The sequence below is a fragment of the Palaemon carinicauda genome, chromosome 26, assembly GCF_036898095.1.
Source record: "Palaemon carinicauda isolate YSFRI2023 chromosome 26, ASM3689809v2, whole genome shotgun sequence".
Lineage (NCBI taxonomy): Eukaryota > Metazoa > Arthropoda > Malacostraca > Decapoda > Palaemonidae > Palaemon > Palaemon carinicauda.
The window spans coordinates 86,613,196-86,638,195 of NC_090750.1; the positions used below are offsets into that span (position 1 = coordinate 86,613,196).

General features: G+C 33.4%; 1 protein-coding gene across 1 annotated transcript in view; it reads right to left on the bottom strand.

Moving 5' to 3' along the window:
* The window catches only part of LOC137620047 (uncharacterized), a 443,557-nt gene that overhangs the window by 323,951 nt on the left and 94,606 nt on the right, over positions 1–25,000 (bottom strand). The window contains exons 6-7 of the mRNA XM_068350326.1: positions 8,985–9,094; positions 3,436–3,676 (exon numbers count right to left, since the gene is read on the bottom strand). Coding sequence (XP_068206427.1) covers positions 3,436–3,676; positions 8,985–9,094 — 351 coding nt within the window. The remainder of the gene's footprint in view (positions 1–3,435; positions 3,677–8,984; positions 9,095–25,000) is intronic.

Genomic DNA, 25,000 nt, shown 5'->3' on the forward strand with positions numbered 1-25,000 from the left:
CTTTTAAACCTACGGATAATAATGAGATCAAATGAGGTCTAACTAAGAGCTATACGCTTCCCATGAGGTGGAGTCGCTTTCCCCTAATGTCCAATAAGGAATGTCATTTGCCGGTTCACTCCACTAATCCGGTCATCGAAAGTTTTCTCTTTAATTGGTATAAAATTAGACAGGGAAAACTTTAAGCCTAAGAAGGAAAAACGGGTGCCTAAACTAGAGGACTCTCAGTAAACTAGAGAGAAGAAAGGGGGCTGGTTTCAACAATTATTTAGGATGTACCGCATGTGTTTCATACACACTTATACAATGTAACGTTATTGTTTGTTTTTATACCTTGCTCTCCCTAGCACTGATAATAGAAACCTATTTAAACTTGCTATCTCATGTTTTATTCTGTTTGAGTTTAGGTCATCCTTGCACTCAACTGTCTGTATAAAAGCTTGTTGTCTTGTTAAATAAAACTCTCTTGTATTCATCTCGCCTCTTCGTTAACATCTAACGACCACCTCACATATGGAAAACATGAATATAACAACATAAACATGAACAGAGGGGATACATCATCCAGAACTGCCATGCAGTATGACAGGAGTAAAAACAATTATTCTGCAGATAAAAGTATAAAATTTTACCCCAATACATAAGTTACTTAAATGCCATAATCTGTTAGCTTTCATTCTTCGTCCATCATCAAACCATCTCAGAATACTGATTAGTTCTTTCACCAACGCTAACCTTTTTACCATTTATTTTATGTCCCTCTACATTTTTCTTCCTCACCCTTATCCCTACACTAACGGATTGGTTGTCTGATACGCCCTCTCCAATGCCTTCTATTAAAGGCATTCTCTTCCACCAAACCTCTTCTCTCCATATCATCCTTCACATTAACTCGATATCTAATTCTTATTTTATGTCCCTCTTCATTACATTCACGCAATTCTTCCTACGCCACTGTACATGAAAATATAAGTTTATAAAGCGATCCTATGCACTATACTGAATTATATTTCTATTCAGTCATCATGACATCTGATAGTAATATATTCCTAATTGAAATAAGAATAAAATCACAAAAATAAATAAAAAATTAAATTAGTATGAGTTAAGAAAACCAAACAAAAGCCTCCATTAAAAATGACCCGTCAAAATAAACTAGAATCTACTACGAGGCGGAAAGACATTCAAATAAATAAACATAAAAATCGCTTATACAAAGAGCCCACTAACTCAAGACCTCTCTATGGACTATGAGCCATGGAGCAATGGGACCAGAGAGGGGTAGGAGGTGTTCCCAAAAGGCCTATAATGAATGTCAATTACTGGTTCACTCTCCTAACTAAAACATCATAATTCTAGGTTTAAGTCGTATTGAAATCAGAGGGATAAATTTAAGCCTAACGACGGAAAACTACTTCCGGAACTTAATGGCCCTAAAGAAGAAGGGACGATAAAGGAGAGAAATTGGAGATTCTCATATATATTTAAAAAAAAAATTAATCGTAAAGAAATGTCTGCCTGTCACTCTCCCTCCCATATATACAAATGCATAACTAGAGGAATAAGAAAATGTTAAAATGTGCAATTCCTAATTAATATGGATATGTAGAGTCTACAGCAAAAACATATTTTCGGAAATTATTAACCACTCTGCGGTTAACATTCACATGTACGAATTTTACGCGTTTAACTTCAAGAATATTTCACAATTTAACTTATTCAACGCATATCACATCTTATTCAGTACACATAGTATATAAATTATATATATATATATAATATATATATATATATATATATATATATATATATATATATATATATATATATATATATATATATTATACATATATATAAGTATATATATATATATATATATATATATATATATATATAAGTATATATATATAAATATATATATATATATAATATAAAACCCTTAATGTTTGTTTGCAGCCATAAATACAATTGTTTGTATATATATATATATATATATATATATATATATATATATATATATATATATATATATATATATATATATATATATTATATACATATATACATATATATATATATATATATATATATATATATATATATATATATATATATATATATAACCCTTAATGTTTGCTTGCAGCCATAAATACAATTGTTTGTATTTATCATTATTATTATTATATATATATATATATATATATATATATATATATATATATATTATGTGTATATATACATATATATATATATATATATATATATATATATATATATATATATATATATATATACACACACTACATGCGGGTATGGAGAAATAAACAAAGGCTATCTCAACTCAAACGTCATAAACCTCAAACGCCATCAAAGTAAAACTGAATTCACAAACAACACCCGCAGTTTCCTTTAAAATAAATGTCGACAGTGGACATGGAAGCGAAAACTTTAGCGTAAATATACATCTAATTTCAGCGCATTTTCATCCTACCAAAATTTTTTTTTCGGTTAATTTTCGTCCCGAATTTGGCAAGTTTCATATACCTACTATCACCCATTAACATTTTCTTATATACGATGCGGTTTGGTTGATTGATTGATTTAAGGTTTTCTGGCATCTTGACATCTAAGGTCATTGACGCCAATACCATTTATGATAAATAAAGAATAAAGGAATATCCAATTAAAGCCATAAAATAGTTTGCCTGTTAAACAAACTTGGGTTTTAACAATTTCAAGAATTCTCGTAATCTTAAGTTCAACACTACAAATAATTAAAAGGCCATTACTTCCTTACCTCACATCCTTGTGATGACGTATTTCAAGCCAACTTTTAGAAGTACAGTTGGACACATGAATTCCTAGCACACCTCTTTCTGAAGAAATGTACCCTGTCACACCCTTACTGCACGGCAAGTAACCAAACAGATAGTGTAGAAATATGGCGATGCGGTGGATTGAGGCTACACACAGGGACTTTCCGCGCAGTTAGTGTGTAACAGGATGCTCTTTTCAGAGGAAAGGTTTACCAGGAATTACCGTATCCAACTGTACATTACACCCCTGTGTGTATTGAAAATCGAATACAAAGAGAACTATTCTTCATCAACGATATAAATCCATCTATACACATTGAAAACCGAATACAAAGAGCAATATACTCCCTCAATAATACAAATCACATACCTTGAAAAAAAAAAAAAAAAAAAAAAAAAAACACCACAACCACTTACCTGTAGTGATTAGGCATATTGAAAATCGAATACAAAGAGAACTATCCTTCATCAACGATATAAATCCATCTATACACATTGAAAACCGAATACAAAGAATAATACAAATCACATACCTTAAAAAAAAAAAAAAAAAAAAAAAAAAAAAAAAAAAAAAAAAAAAAAAAAAAAAAAAAAAAAAAAAAACACCACAACCACTTACCTGATGTGATGAGGCAGGTATCGGAGTCCGTCCGGTAAGGGCCGATCTTCCCGCTCCTGACGGACGGCTCGATGGCGTTCTTGACGTGGTACTCCGCTTGGTAAACCCTGTCAGTGAGAACCACCAACAGTATGGCGTCCGTAGAGCCATCCTCGCGCTTCCCGTAGCCCTTGACGGCGATGCGCCGGAAGAGGGGCTCTCCCCCTTGACCGATAAGTCGTTTGAAAAGGACACCGGTCAACTGGAGAGGGGAAAGTGGGAAATGGGGATAAGTTTATCAATTTATCGTAATTGACAAATCACTGTGATTTTGAATGAAAGAAAATAGAATGGATAAAGCTAATCTGGAAATATACAAAATGTATATGTATATGTATCGTATTCAAATATGTGTATTCTTAAAACTGAAGAGAGAGAGAGAGAGAGAGAGAGAGAGAGAGAGAGAGAGAGAGAGAGAGAGAGAGAGAGAGAGAGAGAGAGAGAGAGAGAGAGAGGGGGGGGGGCTTTTGGGTAAACTGAATAAATTATGAAAATAAAAAGCTAGTTTCTCTAGACAGAAAAGTATTTAATCATATAGTTCTACCAGTATTAATAACTTATGCATCAGAGACTTGGAACCTTAATAAAGCTTTAGAACACAAGCTAATTACAAATAAAAAAAATTTGAAAAGAATAATTATGGGATTAACACTAAGTGACAGAAAAAGACCAACATGGATACGAGAGCAAACTAATGTAGAGGATATTCTAACATTTAAGAAAAAGAAATGGACATGGACGGCACATATAATGTGAATGACAAATAATAGGAGGACATTAATAGGAGAATGGGACCCAAGAGATTGCAAAAGAAGTAGTGGAAGGAAGAGAACACGATGGATTGACGAAATAAGAAAGTTTCCGGGTGTGGACTGGCATAGAAAGACCATAAATAGACGCAAGTGGAAGGATGTCTGAGACCTTTGTTCTGCAGTAGACTAGTAACGGATGATATATACTGTATATATATATATATATATATATATATATATATATATATATATATATATATATATATATATATATATATATATATATATATATGTGTGTGTGTGTGTGTGTGTGTGTGTGTGTGTGTGTGGAGTGAGCAAAAATCACTTGAGCAATTTCAGTTTGAAAAAAATGGAGGAAACCCTTTCCTTCTGCAGTCCCAACTTCAATCAGAAAATATATAAAAATGCATATTTCCACCAAATCATAAAGCATAAAAACTACAAAAAATACTTATAAATTCAAGGAAACAAGGAAAAAATTAAATTCACGGAGACCTTAAACTGAACACATTCGAAACGCAGATCGGATAGTCTTTTTTTTGAAGACACACTCGTAGTGTTGCCAGATATGGGGATTTATCCCTAGATTTGAGGATTGCGAGTGTCTGATGGGGATATTCTGTATAAATTTTTATGAATAAAAACAAAGATGAGTAAACCTTTATATTGTTGCAATTAGTTTGATTGCACTTATATGAAGTATAGTGAGAAATTTATATATGAGTAAAGCCTACATGATCAAAAGAGAATATATTTGTGGAAATAGGAATTTTTCTATTGTTTGGGGGATTTTTTATCATGAGTTTAGGGGATTTTTAGACTAACCCATCTGGCAACACTGCACTGTACTCTCCGCATGAGGAATACTGAACGACGCACATGGCCGACGCTATGTTCATAGATCCGACTTTATCTGTTGAGTAAACTGACGGCTTTGGGGTTATCTTGAAGCAGTACGTCCAACGCAAAAAAAAAAAAAAAAAAAAAAAAAAAAAAAAAACACACACACACACACACACGCACAAATCATGAAATAAAAAGAAACCCAAGTTGTACATTAGCATAAAGAAACATTCACGAATAAACATGAATGACATACCGTATTGAGTAACGGTTTCCGATACATACGCGCAAAGGAGTTCTCTTGCTTGAGGGTACACTCGGACACTATTCTATCTTACTTCGCTTCCTCTTGTTTTGTTAAATCTTTTTTTATAGTTTACTTATGAAATATTTATTTTAATGTTGTTACTGTTCTTAGGATATTTTATTTTTCCTTGTTTCATTTCCTCACTGGGCTATTTTCCCTGTTGGAGCCCGTGGGCTTATAGCATCCTGCTTTTCCAACTAGGGTTGTAGCTTCGCAAGTAAAAATAATAATAATAATAATAATAATAATAATAAATAAAAAAATAATAATAATAAATAAATAAATAAATAATAAATAAATAATAAATAAATATTAAATAAATAACTAAATAATAATAGTAAATAATAATAATAATAATAATAATAATAATAATAATAATAATAATAATAATAATAATAATAAAGGAACGCCTCTTAAAACAGCGAAGCTCTTCACAAACATACAAACAGAACGAGTAAACAAAATATGGGAAGAGGCAGCTATCTTGGAACACAGCAGTTAAGGCTGTGCCATCAAAGAAGGAGCTATAGCTGTCTACCGGACAAATGAGCCCATTTAAGAAATGTATAGACCAGAGTATGAAAAAAAAAAAAAAAAATAATTAGTAAAAAAAAAAAAAAATAGTCGACTTCATCTTGCTTTAAATGAACTGGTTACATTTCAAGGATTTTTTTAACTAGCTAGTTTTATTGCCATCGTTAGCGTACTCGTATATAGAAGTCTTATTATGTAACGATAGTTTGCTTATTTCTTTGCTTGTCCGTTCATAAAAAAAAATTTAAACTTTAAATTCTTTATAATTTCGGAGTTATCTGAACCCACATTTGAACTCATGAACTTATAATGCGTTGGCAGAGGTATAAATTATTGAAGAAAAATCTTATCAAATTTTGATTTATTTGCGAATGTAAAATAAAAATTCCTTATAATTTCAGTTTACAGAATCCACATTTGAACTCATGAACTTGTTTTACGGTGGAAAATTTATAAATTCTTGGAGAAAAATATTAACAAATTTTGACAAATTTACGAATGTAAAATAAAATGTCCTTATAATTTCAAAGTTTACCGAATTCACATTTGAACTCATGAACTGATTTTACGTTCGAAGATGTATAAATTCTTTGAAAAAATCGTATAAAATTTTGATTAATTAATGAATGTAAAATAAAAAGTTCTTATAATTTCAGAATTAACCGAATCTTCATTTGAACTCATGAACTGATTTTACGTTGGAAGATGTATAAATTCTTGGAAAAAAATCTCTAAAATTTTGATTAATCAACGAATGTAAAATAAAAATTCCTTATAATTTCAGAGGTAATCGAATCCTCACATTTGAACTCATTAACTGGTTTTACGTTGGCATAGGTATAAATTTTTGGAGAAAATCTTAACAAATTTTGATTAATTAACGAATATGAAATAAAAATTCCTTTTAATTTCAGAGGTAACTGGATCCTTATTTGAACTCATTGTTTTACATTGGCAGAGGTATATATTCTTTGAGTAAAATAAAATAAAATTTTGCAGTTATAGTTAAGCTTACTTAGAAAGGCAGGATTTATCTCAGAGTTAACTAGATCTACTTGTATGCAGCCATATCCATAATGAAAACTAGAACAGGCGAATAAAGAAAATAATTACAAATAACACAATACGTCCGTGAAAATCATGAGAGTTACAGAGACACAAAGTTTATGAAAAAGGTATCATGTCAGAGAATTAAAACTATTCAGAAAAAAGACTTAGTATAATTATTCCCAGGACAAATTTCATAAAGGATTGGATGAGTTCAAGAAACCAAAAAGAATCTTTTACTTGCATTCGTGACTCACTGAATAAATGCATGAAATTTAAGCCAGCTTACACTAAGCTTGTAGTTTATTTCCTTGTTTCCATTCCTCTCTGGGCTATTTTTCCCCGTTGGAGCCTTTGAGTTTATAGCATCTTGCTTTTCAGACTAGGGTTATAATTTAACTACTACTACTACTACTACTAATAATAATAATAATAATAATAATAATAAACGACCCACCTACACCCATCTCTTTGAGTTTGAAGACAAGAGGACAGGAATTATCTGTCTAAGGCAGCACTAAAACCAAAACCAATCATATGATCTTCCTGACCACAATTGAGAGATTTCCGTACAGCAATGGAAATGGTAAGAAAGGCATCGCCTATTCCAAGATTTTCCGAAGCCAAACTCAAAACTATTTAGATCTTTTGCCAAAAGAGGCTCAAACCCTTTAGTTGATTTGGGAGTTATGGAAATAGAGCAGTAATTAGCAGGACTAGAGCTACCACAAACACATTTAATTAGAGAAACATTATCAATTCTGGAACAAAACACACAAACAATCTCGTCTACCTAACACGACAAAACGGACAGACAACTTGGGAACTAAGAAATCAGCTGTTTTTCTTTTCTTTTTTTAAAAAAAAAAAGGTAAAAAAAATGAAAGTTGGGTCTACACTTCCATAGGCATCAAGATCCAGTAAACGTTTTAATTTCATGGGACAGCGAAGATGAACTAATTAGTTTAGCATCAGAGGCTGGACTAAACTGAATATATATGAGAGAGAGAGAGAGAGAGAGAGAGAGAGAGAGAGAGAGAGAGAGAGAGAGAGAGAGAGAGAGAGAGAGAATTATTTTCAATGGTATTGCTGCAAATATTTGTTGGTCACATGTATATTATATATATAATAAAAATTTTCAATTACTAATCAGAATTTATAAGACACTGAAAAAAATCTTACCCAAATAAGAGCACCAATACTATATATATATATATATATATATATATATATATATATATATATATATATATATATATATATATATATATATATATATATATATATATATATATATATATATTAGTATTGGTGCTCTTATTTGGGTAAGATTTTTTTCAGTGTCTTATAAATTCTGATTAGTAATTGAAAAATTTTATTATATATATAATATACATGTGACCAACAAATATTTGTTGGTCACATGTATATTATATATATAATAAAATTTTTCAATTACTAATCAGAATTTATAAGACACTGAAAAAAATCTTACCCAAATAAGAGCACCAATACTAATATATATATATATATATATATATATATATATATATATATATATATATATGTATGTATGTATATACATACATATATATATACATACACACACATATATATATATATATATATATATATATATATATATGTATGTATATATATGTGTATATATATATGTATATATATATACATTTCTTTTAAACCTACCACATCAAGTAATGATATCATCTATGATACGAGATGTGTAACCGACATATGGAATGATATATATAACAGACTACTCTCGAAAGAAAATAAAACGTATCATTTCAACACTATAAATGTCTTACAGACTGTTTACCCATAAAGTAATTTTCAGCAAACAAGACATTTTCTAAAAGCGCACACAATGAGGCGAGGTAACTACTAATATTACTCACAATAAAAATAATAATAATAACAATGATAAAAACAATGATAATAAAATTAATAACAACAATAATAATAATAACCCCTACTCGTATACTCACGTCAAACAGCAGAGCATTGGAGACCTCCTTGTGTTTATCTGATTTCTCGTTGGTAAAATCATTTACGTAATCCAGATTCAGCAGACACATGCTGAGTGATACGACGCTTCCTGGAATAGAAAATAAACTTAATTATTCTTATTATGACTTGCTAAGCTACAACCCAAGTTGGAAAAGCAGGATGCTATAAGCCCTAGGAGCTCCAAGGGGCTCTAACAGGGAAAATACCAAAGTGAGGAAAGGAAAAAAGGAAAGGGAAATATTTTAAGAATTAAAAAATTAAAATAAATATTTCATTAACTAAACTATAAAAACTTGAACAAAACATGAGGAATAGAAATAAGATAGAATAGTATGCCCGACTGTACCCTCAAGCAGAGAAATGGGCATCTGTGGACTCCTCTTCCTGATGCAAATATCCACGATCAGTATTTAACTCATTCAAACAGCTAAAATAGCAGATTCAAAGCGACTTAGTTAATTTAGGAAGATGTAACAGAGACGTGAGCAACGCGTTACGGTAAATTAAGGAAGATGTAACAATAAAATTAGTAACATGTAACAGTGAAATTATCACTAACTTTGAATTTATCAACATGTAACTGTGGATATTTAGACTGAATTGATTTTGAAGATGTAACAGAGACGATAACATGTTGCAGTAAATTTAGGAAGATGTATCAATGAATGTAGTAACGTGTAACAGTGAAATTGACACTGAATTTATTACCATGTAACTGTGGATATATAAAGTTGTAACAGCGACTTTAGTAACATTCTACAGTGAAAATGATAAGCTGTAACCCTGAACTTATATAAAAAAGATAAAGATATCATAGAGATATGATAATTAGCTGTGGTTCCATATGACACTATGGACGTCAGTCATGTCAAATGAGAAAATGTAAAATAGAATTATACTATAAATGTTTTTATCTTACTAAAAACAAGAAAACATTACGAAGATATTTACTAGAAATGTTTTATCTTAATAAAAACGAGAAAATGTAGCATGGACATATACTAGAAATGCTTTCCAACTCACTAGAAATGGGAAAATGGAGATTAGAAATATACTAGAAATATAACAGAAATTTTTTTTATTATCCTTACTATAAATATGAATTATATGCAGCATTGCTATGGGTTTATTGATATCTTTATGACACATGTATTAAAGCTTTTATAAATAAGAAAGAAGAAAATACCAACCATGCCTTTATTGCACACTTACTCAAAATTTCCAATTACCCTATTACATGAAGATATATTCTTGAGTTTGGAAAATTAAAAGCAAGAAAAAAAAATTACTTACACCGAAAATATATCCCGATTTTAGAGAGATTTAGTCTTCAGTTTGGGGGATAAAAATAATCTTCGATAATTGATGACTATAATGTATAATTCAAATGAAGTCTATTTAACCATTTCTGTTAACCCTTTGGTTCATGAAATTGAAATGATTTCCATCTAGGTTGGGCGATAAAATCTACATTATTGATAAGCAAACATAAGGTTAATTAAAGCATGAACAGACAATCAATGCATAAAGGGATAAACAAATAAATGAGAAGTCACAAAATTACCAAAAAAAAAAAAGGGGGGGGGAGGAAAATGAGAGGGTAAGAAAAGGAAAATAAGATAAGGATGGCGTAGGAAAGAGAAGAAGAATAAAAATCAGGAGGTGAGAAAAAGAAGGAAAATTAAGAGGTAAGAAAAAGAAAGGAGGGAAATGAGGGGGTAAAACCGTAAGAAGTAGGAAAAATAAGAAAAATGATAGGGTAAGGAGAAAAATAAGAAAAATTAAAGGGTAAGAGAAGGAAAACGAAGAAAAATAAGATGGCAAGAGAGAGAGAAAAGGATAAAAGAGAGACTAAGAAAGGGGGAAAAAAGTAGAAAACCGAGAGGAAAACCCAATGACTATCTAACCGTTTAACCTGTCTCTTCCGACCCGCCCCCCAACCCCCAACAACCTCCAAGGACAAGCGACTGCCCCCCCCCCCCCCTCCCCCGCAGTAGGAACCTCCAGATATACGGCATTGATCACCCACACGTCTCGCGAGACAACACAAACTTCCTTAACAGTGCCAATAATGATGCCGTGGATCGCAAGAGGGGAGGGGGGGGGGGAGGCCATTCGACCATATAACTCCCACTCTAAAAACGCCGACTCGACCGCCGCTGCAAGTAATGTGAGAGAGTGGACCTGTTTTCGTTCTTCCTCTCTAAATGGACCGAAGGAGGAGGAGGAGGAGGAGGGGATGGAGTGATGAATTTTCGTTTTTATATTGAAAAAAACATCGATTTGTTATCATAACTTCGCTGGTTGTGGATCGACAGACTGGGGTTCGAGTCCCGCTCATTATATATTGAAGAGAACATCGATTTATTATCATAACTTCGCCGGTTGTGGTGGCCTATTTGGTAACGTCCCTGATTAGTGATCGCCGGACTGGGGTTCAAGTCCCGCTCATTTTATATTGAAAAGAGCATCGATTTATTATCATAACTACGTTGGTTGTGGTTATCATAACTTCACTGGTTGTGGATCGCCAGACTGGGGTTCGAGTCCCGCTCAGTTTATATTGTTTAAAAGGATCGATTTATTATCATACATTCGCTGGTTGTGGTGGCCTATCACCGGACTGGAGTTCGAGTCCCGATAATTATGTATTGAAAACAGCATCAATTTATTATCGTAACTTCGCTACTTATGGTGGCCTATTTGGTAACGTCCCTGATTGGTGATCACCGGACTGGGGTTCGAGTCCCGCTCATTTTATATTGAAAAGAGCATCGATTTATTATCATAACTTCGCTGGTTGTGGTGACCTATTTGGTAACGTCCCTGATTGTTGGTGATTGGTGATTGCCGGACTGGGGTTAGAGTCCTGCTCAAACTGGTTAGTTCCTTTAGTGTCTACAACTTTAGATGGGGGTATGGGGGAGCTTATAGTTCTACCTGCTGAGTTATCAGCAGCCAATGCCTGGCCCTCCTTGGTCCTAGCTTGGGTGGAGAGGGGACTTGGGCGCTGATCATATGTGTATTTGGTCAGTCTCTAGGGCATTGTCCTGCTTGATAGGGCAATGTCACTGTCCCTTGCCTCTGCCATTCACGAGTGGCCTTTAAGCCTTGAATAGAAGCTATTTGCTTTGTGTAGGACCATCTTTGTGGAATAGGTTTCCTTTACTATACCTTAAATCATTGCTGACTTCCTATCTTGAAATGTTGTATTAAAACTAATAATAATAATAATAATAATAATAATAATAATATTGTAAAAGTATGTAGGGATTAACAACAATAATAATAATAACAACAATGATAATGATAATAATCATAACTGAAAAACAAAACAAAAAGGTAACTGCTACAACCACCATTAACAATAATAAAAAAAAATAACAACAATGATGATAATAATCATAACAACAAAACAAGAACAAAAAAGGTCAAGGTCAGATTAAAATTCACATCCCAAGAAATTTCCCGCGACTTTGAAAAAAAAAAAAAAAGAATCTTGATACATCATCATCTCCCAAACCTTGAAATTCTTTCTGTATGCGTATACGCAACAGCCAAGGGAACGCAAGGTGAGGGAGACACCCTTTCGAAAGAGCAAAGTGATATTGCACAACACTTGGCCAAGACAATGGACCCTCTTCATCTTCACGTTGACTTAGGGAACGAAAATTCCAAGAGGCGCCCAAGAACAACTGAACATGGGTTGGGTAGGAATGATAAAAAAAGGATGAGGATGGCAAAAGGAGGCCAGGGATAGGATGTTAAGGATTGGGTGTTAAGCAAAGATTAGGAACGGGACGTGAGATAGGACCCTCTTCATCTGCCGTTGACTTAGGGAACAAAAATTCAAAGAGTCGCCTAAGAACAACAGAATATGGGGAGGGTAGGAATCTTGGAGGAAAAATAATCACCCCAGGTAGGAATGAAGAAAAAAGATGAGGATGGCAAAATGAGGCCAGGGATAGGATGTTAAGGATTGGGTGTTAAGCCAGGATTAGGAACGGGGCGTTAAGATAGGAGCAGGGATGGAGGAGGGAAAGGAAGAGGAGGAAGGATAATCTGGATAAGTAAACGTGAAGAACTGGAAATGATGATGATAAAATGATGCTATGGACGGGTCATTGCAAAAATATGAAGATGAAAAACATTATTAAAATGAAGTGGATGGAATAATCACGTTAAAAACACCTAGATAATGATGGAAACAAACATTAAAATGAAATGGATGGAATAATCACAATAAAAATACCTGAATAATGATGGAAGTAAAATATGGAAAAATAACATTGTGATTTATCCTAATGACTAAAAAAAAAATACTATAAAAAAAACCCATAAAGTTTTTGTTAATTGTCAAAACGGATACGGGAAATAAACCCAAGATGGTTCAGGATAATATTAATGGTTGGAAATAAGAAAAATACCGATAAAAAGAGATAAAAGGTTTAAATCTTAAGAGAAACCCAGGAAAAGACGAGGAATGAGAAAGATCAAGAGTAGGAAGAGAGGAAGGGAGGAAGAAAGGCTAAAGTAGAAAAGTAAGAACCGTCAAGATGATTAGTGGTATTAGAAACCACCAGAATATTAGAATTTGAAAGGTAATGAATAAGAAAATAAAAGTAAAAAGAAAGAAATACACATACATACTCTCTATGTATAGGAAAATTATTCTTTCCAATAATTAAAATTATACAATCCTGGTGTTAATATCAACACTGCAATAATTATTCAAAATTCTTCTATTGTATTGCTTGAGGGTACACTTGGGCACACCGGTCTCTCTTATTTCACTTCCTTTTGTTTTATGAAGTTTTTTTTTATAGTTTATATATGAAAGATTTATGTTATTGTTGTTACTGTTCTTAAACTATTTCATTTTAATTGTTCATTACTTCATTTGTAGTTTATTTACTTCCTTATTTCCTTTCCTCTCTGGGTTATTTTCCCTTTCTGGAGCCCCAGCTTTTCCAAGTAAGGTTATAGCTTAGCAAATAATAATAATAATAATAATAATAATAATAAAAACAATAATAAAAACAACAACAACAACAATAATAATAATAATAATAATAATAATAATAATAATAATAATAATAATAATAATAGGCAAATTAAACCATGATTTCCAAATTATTAGGTTTCTTTTTACCAGTCTCAATCTTTAGTACAATAACGCATTAAACAATCAGCAGCTAAACTAAAGGAAATATTTCATTAAAACCAAAAACCCGTGATTCGGTACATCAGATATTGCAATCTGAATGAGAAAAAGTGCGATAAAAATCTCCCTATTAACCTTTGACTTCGCGACACAATTTAAAGAGAGCCAGGTCAGCAGCCCTAGTAGTTTTATAGCCTTTGACCTCGGCTATTAGGAGAAATCCTCTCGACCGGGGGAAAATTACAGATAGCAGTGGGAATGGTAATAGCAGGGAGGAATAAGTGAAGTGATAAACCGTAGAAGTGGTACTATAAAAAAAAAAAAACGTCAAATAATACAAGTGATAATGATAAAAATAACATCTAAAGACATCTCTTCGATAATGATAAAAATATCTAATGACATCTCTGCGATAATGATAAAAATATTATCTAAAGACAATTCCTGTGCGATAATGACAAAATTAACTTACTAATAACATCTTCTCTACGATAATGATAAATATGACATTATCTGAAGACATTTTCTGTGCAATAATGCCAAAAATAACTAAAGACATCTTCTCTACGATAATGATAAAAATAACATTATCTAAAGAAACCTCTGCGATAATGATAAAAAACATTTAAAGACATCTCTGCGATAATGATAAAAATAACTATCTAAGGACATCAATAATGATAAAAACTTTATCTAAAGACATCTTCTCTGCGATAATGATAAAAACTGTATTATCTAAAGATATCTTCTTTGCTATAATGATAAAAATAATATCTAAAGACATATCCTCTGCGATAATGATGAAAATAACATTATCTAAAGACATCATCTCTGCAGTAATAATAACAATAACATTATCCAAAGACATGATCTCTGCAAAAATGATAAAATTAACATTATATAAAGACATCTTTGCGATAATGATATAAACCTGCTAAAGACATCTTCTCTACGATAATACAAAAAGCATTATCTAGAGATATCATCTTTGCAATAATGATAATAATAACCTTATCTAAAGACATCACTGCGATAATGATAAAAACATCTAAAGACAACTTCTCTACGATAATACAAAAAAGCATTATCTAAAGACATCTTTGCGATAATGATAAAAATAACATTATCTAAAGACATCTATTTTGCGATCATGATGAAAACAACATTATCTAGCGACATCTTCTTTGCGGTAATGATAAAAATAACATTATCTAAAGACATCTATTTTGCGATCATGATGAAAACAACATTATCTAACGACATCTTCTTTGCGATAACGATAAAAATAACATGATTTAAAGACATCTCTGCGATAATGATAAAAATAGCAGTATCTAAAATCATCTCCTCTGCGATAATGATAAGAATAGCATTATCTAAAGACATCCCCTCTGCTATAATGATAAAAATAACTACCTAAAGACATCTCTATACATTTCATAGCTGGAATGTTCAGTATGAAAATTAGTAACAAGGAGTAATAAAAGGATACGTAATATAACGCTTAGTAATAAGGAATGCTTTATAAATGCAATAGGGTGACACTTAACGGAACGTTTAATTAGCAAACTCATATAAAAGATTACTTTATAAAAGTAATAACTGAACAGTACATTTCGTTATAAAATTAGTAATAAAGATTATTTTACTCCATAAACGTTATTTATCATGACATGACGGATAACAACCTGAAAAAAATATCATTTATAGAAGTTAATTATGAATGAAAACCACCTATAGCGCCAGAGGCTGTATATAAAGGTAAAGGTGACTGGTTTTAGTTCCAGTTCCATAGATTAGATGCTCACCAGAACTTCAGACGGACAAGCCCAATCCTCCACTGTGGTGCCCAACCACAGCAATGGCCTCCCCAGTAAACAGCTTAAACTCACTGTCCCGGGCTGGGATCGATCTCCTGTCATGCGAAACGCTAGGCGAATATTTTACCACTGAACTAGCCAGGAAAGCAAATTGTGAGTTACAATACCACGATTCTTACCAGCTCGAACTTAGTTTTCTCACGGACCTTAAACTCGTCTAATTGACCTTAAGATTTGAAGGTCAATTTCTGTATTACTAAGGTAACACTTGGACAGTTCAGTGTCATTCACCTCCTCGGGTTCTTAGTAAACTTTTGGTTAATATGAACGACCTGTTATATCTTGAGAGATTTATGGCCCAGTCAGTGTGTAACATACGTCCGTACAGCAACAGAAACAAACCCATTCCTTAACACCTACATTTTTTTTTTGTCATAAGAGCAGTTCGATCTTCTACAACCTGAACATTTCCGTTTTTGTACGGACAAAATAATTCTACCTTTTCCTCTACCTTTGACCTTGTCTATATAACCTTGGGTGTAGGTTTACTTTATACCCTATAATCTTTAATAACGTTGGTAAATTATACAGATTTTTCTTGCATTATGAATAAGTTAAAAAAAGACAAGAATTTAATTCAGCTTTCTCCCTTTAAGCCTGACAGTTTAAATCGCCTTCCAACATTTCACACATCCTTAACATTTTCATAACATTGATACAAACACAAACTAGAAGACGTGTAACAACATTCCCAACTCCTCTTACGTTGGCGGAGGAAAACGTCCACTACGATCAAAATAATTTCATAATCTCAAATAATCATGACAAACACTAGCTTTAAGCTGATGACTTACATTACGTTGCCTCTGGCTAATACAGTAGTAACGTGTTCGTCTACCATTCGCATAGCAGCAGATCCATCCCAGCCCACATTGAGTTTAAGCTGTTTACTAGGGAGGCCACTGCTGTGGTTGAGCACCACAGTGAGGGGGTTGAGCTTGCCCGGCTGACGTTCTGGCGAGTATCTATTCTGATGAAACTGAACTGAAACCAAACACCTTTACCTTTTGATTTATTACCCCATTTTATCCATAACCCGAAAGACCCACGCCTTAAAAACGTAATGCTATAGTAACCTCATAAAACACCACATACTTCGGCCTGGTACAGTTGGTTTCATTAATTCCGGTACACTTCAAGGGAAGCTAAGGAGACATCAGTGTACCGGAATCAAATGAAGCCAACTGTACACCAATGGGAAGCTAAGAAGACATCAGTGAACCGGAATTAATGAAGCCAACTGTACACCAATGGGAAGCTAAGGAGACATCAGTGTACCGGAATCAAATGAAGCCAACTGTACACCAATGGGAAGCTAAGGAGACATCAATGTACCGGAATTAAATAAAGCCAACTGTACACCAATGGGAAGCTAAGGAAACATCAATGTACCGGAATTAATGAAACCAACTGTACATCAAAGGCTTCCTATCCTAATGGTCTATGCAAGATAATAATAGAAATTCTAATTTTTCTCATTTCAGAGTAATCAAATTACTCCAGAAAAGCCATTTGAAAAATAAATGCTTGGATTATTAGGTATGAATGAGTCCCCACCCCCACCCCCCTCATTCAAGCGGTGTAAAATCCATTTTCTACTCATTTTTATTCATTTCACTCGTTTGATTAGGGTCGAGGACCGCAAGTTCCTTAAAGACGTGCCGCTGGAGAGCTCGCAAACCACTTAAGTGATTGTTTTCAACGAGCACTATTCTCTCAGGAGTATGAATGAGAGAGAGAGAGAGAGAGAGAGAGAGAGAGAGAGAGAGAGAGAGAGAGAGAGAGAGAGAGAGACCCGATTTCTGAACTGATTCAAATAAAGGCAACATTGTGTAATGAAGAAGAAGAGAGAGAGAGAGAGAGAGAGAGAGAGAGAGAGAGAGAGAGAGAGAGAGAGAGAGAGAGAGAGAGAGAGAGAGAGAGAGAGAACCGATTTGTGAACTGATTCAAATAAAGACATAAGAAAAAAAAAAAAGTAAAAAAGACCAAATTACGAATATGACAACTCCATTCTAAGAAAAATTATTTTGTATCAAATAATATCATTTAAAAAACCAAGGCCGCAGACTTTATTTTTCATTTCTTTTTCACACAAGGTGCGATTTATAACTTCGTACATAAGTAACAACAATCCTTTTGCCACTGATGGAAAACCTTGGGAACACATAAAAAACAACTAAGTGAATCATTTTATGTGGTTGGGATGGAAGCAAGAGACAGACATACCACACTACAATTCATTTTATTACACCCTAAAAAAAAAAAGAAAAAAAAAAACACTTTACCATTGGATATATCTCATTTTACATAATATAGAATTGGATTACGAACGACTGCGTATTTAAATTACATGTCATTATTATTATTATTATTTTTATCATTATTATTGATACTACAAGCTAAGCTACAACCCTAGTTGGGAAAGCAGGATGCTCTAAGCCCAGGGGCTCCTAAAAGGAAAAATAGCCCTGTGAGAAAAGTGAAACAGGAAACAAATAAACCACTAGACATGTAAAGAACAATTAAAATAAAATATTTACAAGAGCAGCAGCAACATTAAATTCGATCTTTCAAATACAAACTATAAAGGCAAGATAGTAATCGCTTAGGCTCTAATATATTTCCTATCGCGAATTTATTGCAATGCCCCGAAGCTATAAATATTGAACAGATAAAAAAACGAGGGATTAGCAAAAAATAGTATTATTATATATTATTATTTATATATTATATATTATATATATATATATGTATGTATGTATATATATAAATACATATATATATTATACATATATATTATATATTATTATATAAATATGTTATATATGTTATACAAGTTGTTGTTGTTATTACTATTACTTGCTAAGCTATAACCCTGGTTGATAAAGCAGGATGCTATAAGCCCAGGGCCCTCAACAAGGAAAATACCCCAGCGAGGAAAGGAAACAATGAAAAATAAAATATCTTAAGAACAGAAACAACATTCAAATAAACATTTCCTATATAAACTATAAAAAAATGAGGATTAATAGAATTGCACAGAATGAAGAGTTGACGAAATGCAATTAGTTTGGTTGGAGTTCTATTTCGGATGTATTAGTTTACATAACGGAGTCCAGCTTTGACCATTGATGGAACTGCATGAGTGATGAGAGAGAGAGAGAGAGAGAGAGAGAGAGAGAGAGTAAACCAAATAACGGAATTTCGATATTCACAACCTATCTCTAGATTAATTAATCTTAATCAGATGAAATACAATTCTGTTATTTTCATTTTGAAGAGAACAGCCAACGGTATAGAGATCCTATATTTTCATTCTGAAAAGAACCACCAACAGTATAGAGATCCTATATTTTCATTGAATTAAAACATTATACCGGTACGAGTATGTATGTATGTATGTATGTATGTATGTATGTATATATATATATATATATATATATATATATATATATATATATATATATATATATATATATATATATATATATATATATATATATATATATATACATATATATATATATGAAATGAAAGATGATTGTAGGCATTCCAAAGCTTAAAATGAATTAAATGCAGATAGCTCTAATGATACACGCGAAAGTTAAGATGCTTAAGGACGAAAATTATTGGATCGTAAAAATCTCATGCGTTACTTAATCAAGTTTAGTAACGCTGTAATCAAAAGCTGGAAATGTGACAAAAATAAATCTTATATTATTAACCTTTTAAGAATACAATGACAAAATACTTATAGAAAATACTTGGACACCTGGTTGGTGTAAATTACACTGGCTTAAGCCAACACAAGACCTTGCCCGGGACCTTGCCTAAGTATGGAAAAGTATTAACGGGCAAAGAGTTCATATATAGACCTCTAAAGGAATAACCTTGATGTTATAGCACCAGGTAAATCAGAATATACCAAGTCCAGGCAATTACTAGACTTGAGAGTAGCCTCACTTATGCTTTGCTCACCTGATTCAGAAGTAAAGTCAAAAGAGGCGATATATAATTTTAACCATTCCCAATGTTGAGCACCAAAATCACCAACAAGCACAAAGGGGGCAATTCTATCATCTCCTTGTATCTTACCCATAGTGGATAGAGGGACAATACCATGTAAAATCATACAATTGTAGAACAAATAAAATTGGTTATGCCTATCACAATCCCTTTCTTGTAACGAAAACAAAGAAAATATTTTTCACATATAAAAATTTTCGTTATGTAATGACACTAGTAATAATTTCAATGAGGAGAGAGAGAGGAGAGAGAGAGAGAGAGAGAGAGAGAGAGAGTTACACGGGAAGGGTGGAAAAAATTATACATATACATATATGTGTATATATAATGTATACATATATATATGTGTATATATATAATGTATATATATATATATATATATATACATATATATATATATATATATAATGTATATATGTGTATGTAAATATATATATATATATATATATACACACATATATATATAATGTACATATATTTGTATATATACATATATATTATGTGTATATACAGTATATATACATATATACATATATATATACTGTAAATAAATATACAATATATATATATAGAGAGAGAGAGAGAGGAGAGAGAGAGAGAGAGAGAGAGAGAGAGAGAGAGGAAATGTTTGTCAGAAAAACCTCCCCAACTCAGATAACCAGTAAAGTCCGAACAAAATCAGCGAGAAATGGCTGAAATAACGAGAACCGAGAGCGCTGCTGTCAATGGGAAATGCTCGTCTCCAAAAAAAACGAATATTGCAATTTTCTTCGGCCACATTTTGAAATTGCGAATGGTTCTGCACAACCCGCTGAGGAAGTCAAAAAAAATAAAGAGATGGCGAGAGAGTTTTACCTCTCTCTCTCTCTCTCTCTCTCTCTCTCTCTCTCTCTCACACACACACAAAGAGTCTATCTGTGTGAACTGTATCCAAGATCAAGAAATTATCTAAAAAAAATATATGTAACAACTAAAACAATTCTCTCTCTCTCTCTCTCTCTCTCTCTCTCTCTCTCGAGAGAGAGAGAGAGAGAGAGAGAGAGAGAGAGAGAGAGGATGTCTGTTTGTGTGAAATGTATCCTAAGATCAAGAAATCATCTGAAAAATATATGTAACAATTAAAAAAATCTCTCTCTCTCTCCTCCGAGTCTGTGGGTGAACAGTATACCCTAAGCTCAATACACTATCTAAAAAATAAATAAACAAAAAAATAAAAAAAAAACTCTTTAATTTATCATGACACACTTATTAAAAAAATATTCACCCTTACGAATACATGAATGACAGAGCATGGTTCCGTAGAAAAGATCATTATTTCTCCAAGGCTGTTTAGTAGTTACATAAATTAATAAATGAATTCAAGGAGTGAATAATTAACTGCGAGCTTGAGAGATATCAGAAGGGCTTATGCACGAAATGTGAAGTGGCTCGTATTTGCATACGCGAACGTTAACTGTCGATTGCAAAGAGAAGTTGCAAACAATGACGAAAGAGTTGAAAAGTTCTTGCAAAGAGAAGTTGCAGACAACGACGAAAGAGTTTAAAAGTTCTTGAAAAGATAAGTTGCAAATAATGAAGAATGTTTAAAAGTTTATGCAAATAGAGAAAGTTCGATAAAATAATCTTACCAGGATCAAGAGAACGAAAGATAACTGAATGATGATATGGATATTTGAAGAATGAAGTAATATGTTTCTATCGGTAACTTAAAGTGAATGATATGGACACTGATGATAGTAGAACAGTTGTGAGAGATAGGAAAGTGTACCAACCGTGTGTCACACGATCGTACATAGTTCATTTTGTGTATATATTATGCTTGTATCTTTGCTCTCCCCTCGCACTAAAATGTACCTGAAAAACATGTCTGTTTTTCTCATCGGTAACGGTGTAGATTTTTGAACAAGAAATTTCCTGTTGCCTTGAGCTTTTGTATATAGAGTGTTCTATAATAAACTCACTCAGTTGCTTTTATCCTGTCTTTGAGTCACAACCTTCTCTCGGCCCGTGACATTGGTGACCCCGGAGTGACTCGCTCCTCTCGCCTCCTCCCCACCCCTCACCTTTACTATGACGCCCTCAAAACATATCTTCTGCAGCAGTACTCGCCGTCACCAGCCGCCCGAATAGTAAGGCTTTCTCAGCTCTCTCAACAACCGTTGGGGGACCAAAGGGCTTCGCTCGCCCTCTGTGAAATGACCAGTATCACTCGCCTGCAACCTGCCGCGGACGGCTCGCCTCGTGATGTGAACCTACTTCGTGCCCTTTGGGTAAGCCGTTTACCCAAACCTGTAAGCGCTGCCATACCCGACATCGATAGTTTACCCATAAAGGACTTGATGACCAAAGCCGACGCCCTTATGGACAGCCACTTCATGACCTTCAAAACCTCCATCAACGCTTCCACTCATGACGAAGAGGACACCTATTCAATTTTAACTGAAGCTGACGTGAATGTCGTATGACACACACGCCTATGAATGCCGTAGGACACACCTATGAATGCCGTAGGACACGCCTATGAATGCCGTAGGACACATACCTACCCCGTGACGAGCCGGAGCGGCAACAAAGCCACCCATCATCCACTTCTCGCTCGCGTCCCCAACCAACAACTTCTACAACCACTCACTCCCGTTAATCGGCGCAGTTTTTGCTACTACCACTCCAGATTCAGGGCGCCCTATTTAACATGTACAGTATGTCATTTTTAGGCGGGGAAGCCATGTACCAACTGTGTGTCACACGATCATACATAGTTCATTTTGTGTATATATTATGCTTGTATCTTCGCTCTCCCCTCGCACTAAAAAGAACCTGAAAAGACATGTCTTTTTTTCTCATCGGTAACGGTGTCGATTTTTTAACAGGAAATTTCCTGTTGCCTTGAGCTTTTGTATATAAAGGAGAGTGTTCTATAATACTCGCTTTTATCCTGTCTTTGAGTCACAACCTTCTCTCGGCCCGTCACAAAAGACAAGAAGAACTGTGCCTTAATAAAATCAAGTAAGAACACATAGGAAGTAGAGTCGTATTATCCCCGACTCTGACTTGACTGAAGGACAAGGGGCCCACCAAGAGCAGGGGGCTCATACAATTTCTTGTTATTCTAGTGTAAAATAATAAAACTTATTTACTTCATTTGTAGTATTATTGTAATGAATTGTACGAAAGTAGACCGTGAAATTCCCGAGGGGGGGGTTCGTTGGGGGATGACTAGGGGCCCGTAGAAGCTCGAAGCCTTTATAAAGTACTGATAAGTAGTGTGTGTTTTAACTCTGATATGAATCTTGAATAAAGTCTGTAAAAGCTGAAAAGGTAACCTGTACAGTTAAGAATATAAGTTATACGATATATATATATATATATATATATATATATATATATATATATATATATATATATATATATATAAAATCCTATGAATGAATTGCAATGGAAATAAATATTGAACAATGATGCACTTATACTCTAGTCCTTTGGGCTCAGTCACCGAATTCCTGCACTTAATAATTTCCGAAGATATTGACCCAGTTAGCTTATATGTAACTCTTTGCAAATACAGTCATTTGTGTCTTGGATGCATGTTTTCAATTCTCGATATAAAACAAAATTCCTGTCGTTAACTTTCCGTCTAATTGATAAGACCAGCATTTTACAAGAAACGCATTGTTTTTCCTCTGTTCTATTTCAAGATACTTTTTTCATTTGTTCTCTCATATCAATACTTATAGGACCTTACTACGTATCTACTTTTTCATTTTAAATTTATTACGTAATTTCGTCCATGATTCTCTTTACATCAATAAAAGCATCCTCTTCTTTTCTTTTCATTTGCTCTCAGACACAGTTTGGAAGAATTTGCCTGACAATAGTAATACATTCTAGTGATCGATACTTATATAGGATAAATGTTCTAGGGCTGTACACTATTTTGCACTAGGAAAGAATGTCTTTCTTGTAGAACCATTATATACAGCCACACGCCGTTTCTACGCACTATCACTCAATCAAAACAATGAATAAAAAGTCCCATTTCACCATTTACAGTAGGTAAGACCTCTGCATAGTGGGAGACTCGGTTAACACATTCATGTAAGCTATACCCCGGAGAATATAACAAAAATATACTTTCCGACATAATACCTGTCGTGTTGCTAACATTTTGTCATAGCTAACTAAATGCCAACTCATGTAACCTGCATAAAAAAGAAAACAGAATAGAGAAGAAAAAATACTTTCAATAAAAAAAAACGCAGGTACCTGTAAGAGAAAAAAAAACCATAGGTACCAGTAAGTAAGAAAACAATATAAAAACCCCAGGTACCCGTAAGAAAAAACCGCAGGTACCCGTAAGAAAAAAAATCGCAGGTACCCGTAAGAGGAAAAAAAACCGCAGGTACCCGTAAGAATAAAAACCGCAGGTACCAGTAAGAAAACAAACCGCAGGTACCCGTAAGAAAACAAACCGCATGTACCCGAAAGAAAAAACCCACAGGTATCCGTTAGAAAAAAAAAACCGCAGGTACCCGTAAGAGAAAAAAAATGCAGGTACCCGTAAGAAAACAAACCGCAGGTACCCGTAACAGAAAAAAAACCGCAGGTACCCGTAAGAAAAAAAAACCGGAGGTACCCGTAAGAAAAAAAACCGCAGGTACCCGTAGGAAAAAAAAACCCACAGGTACCCGTGAGGAAAAAAAACGCAGGTATCCGTAAGAGGAAAAAAACGCAGGTACCCGTAAGAAAAAAAATCGCAGGTACCCGTAATAGAAAAAATCGCAGGTACCCGTAAGAGAAAAAAAACCGCAGGTACCCGTTAGAAAAACAAACGCAGGTACCCTTAAGAAAATGCAAAATAATTAAATGAAACAAGAATCAATAAAACGAAAAGCCAAACAATACAAAATTCTTAATACCACAAAAT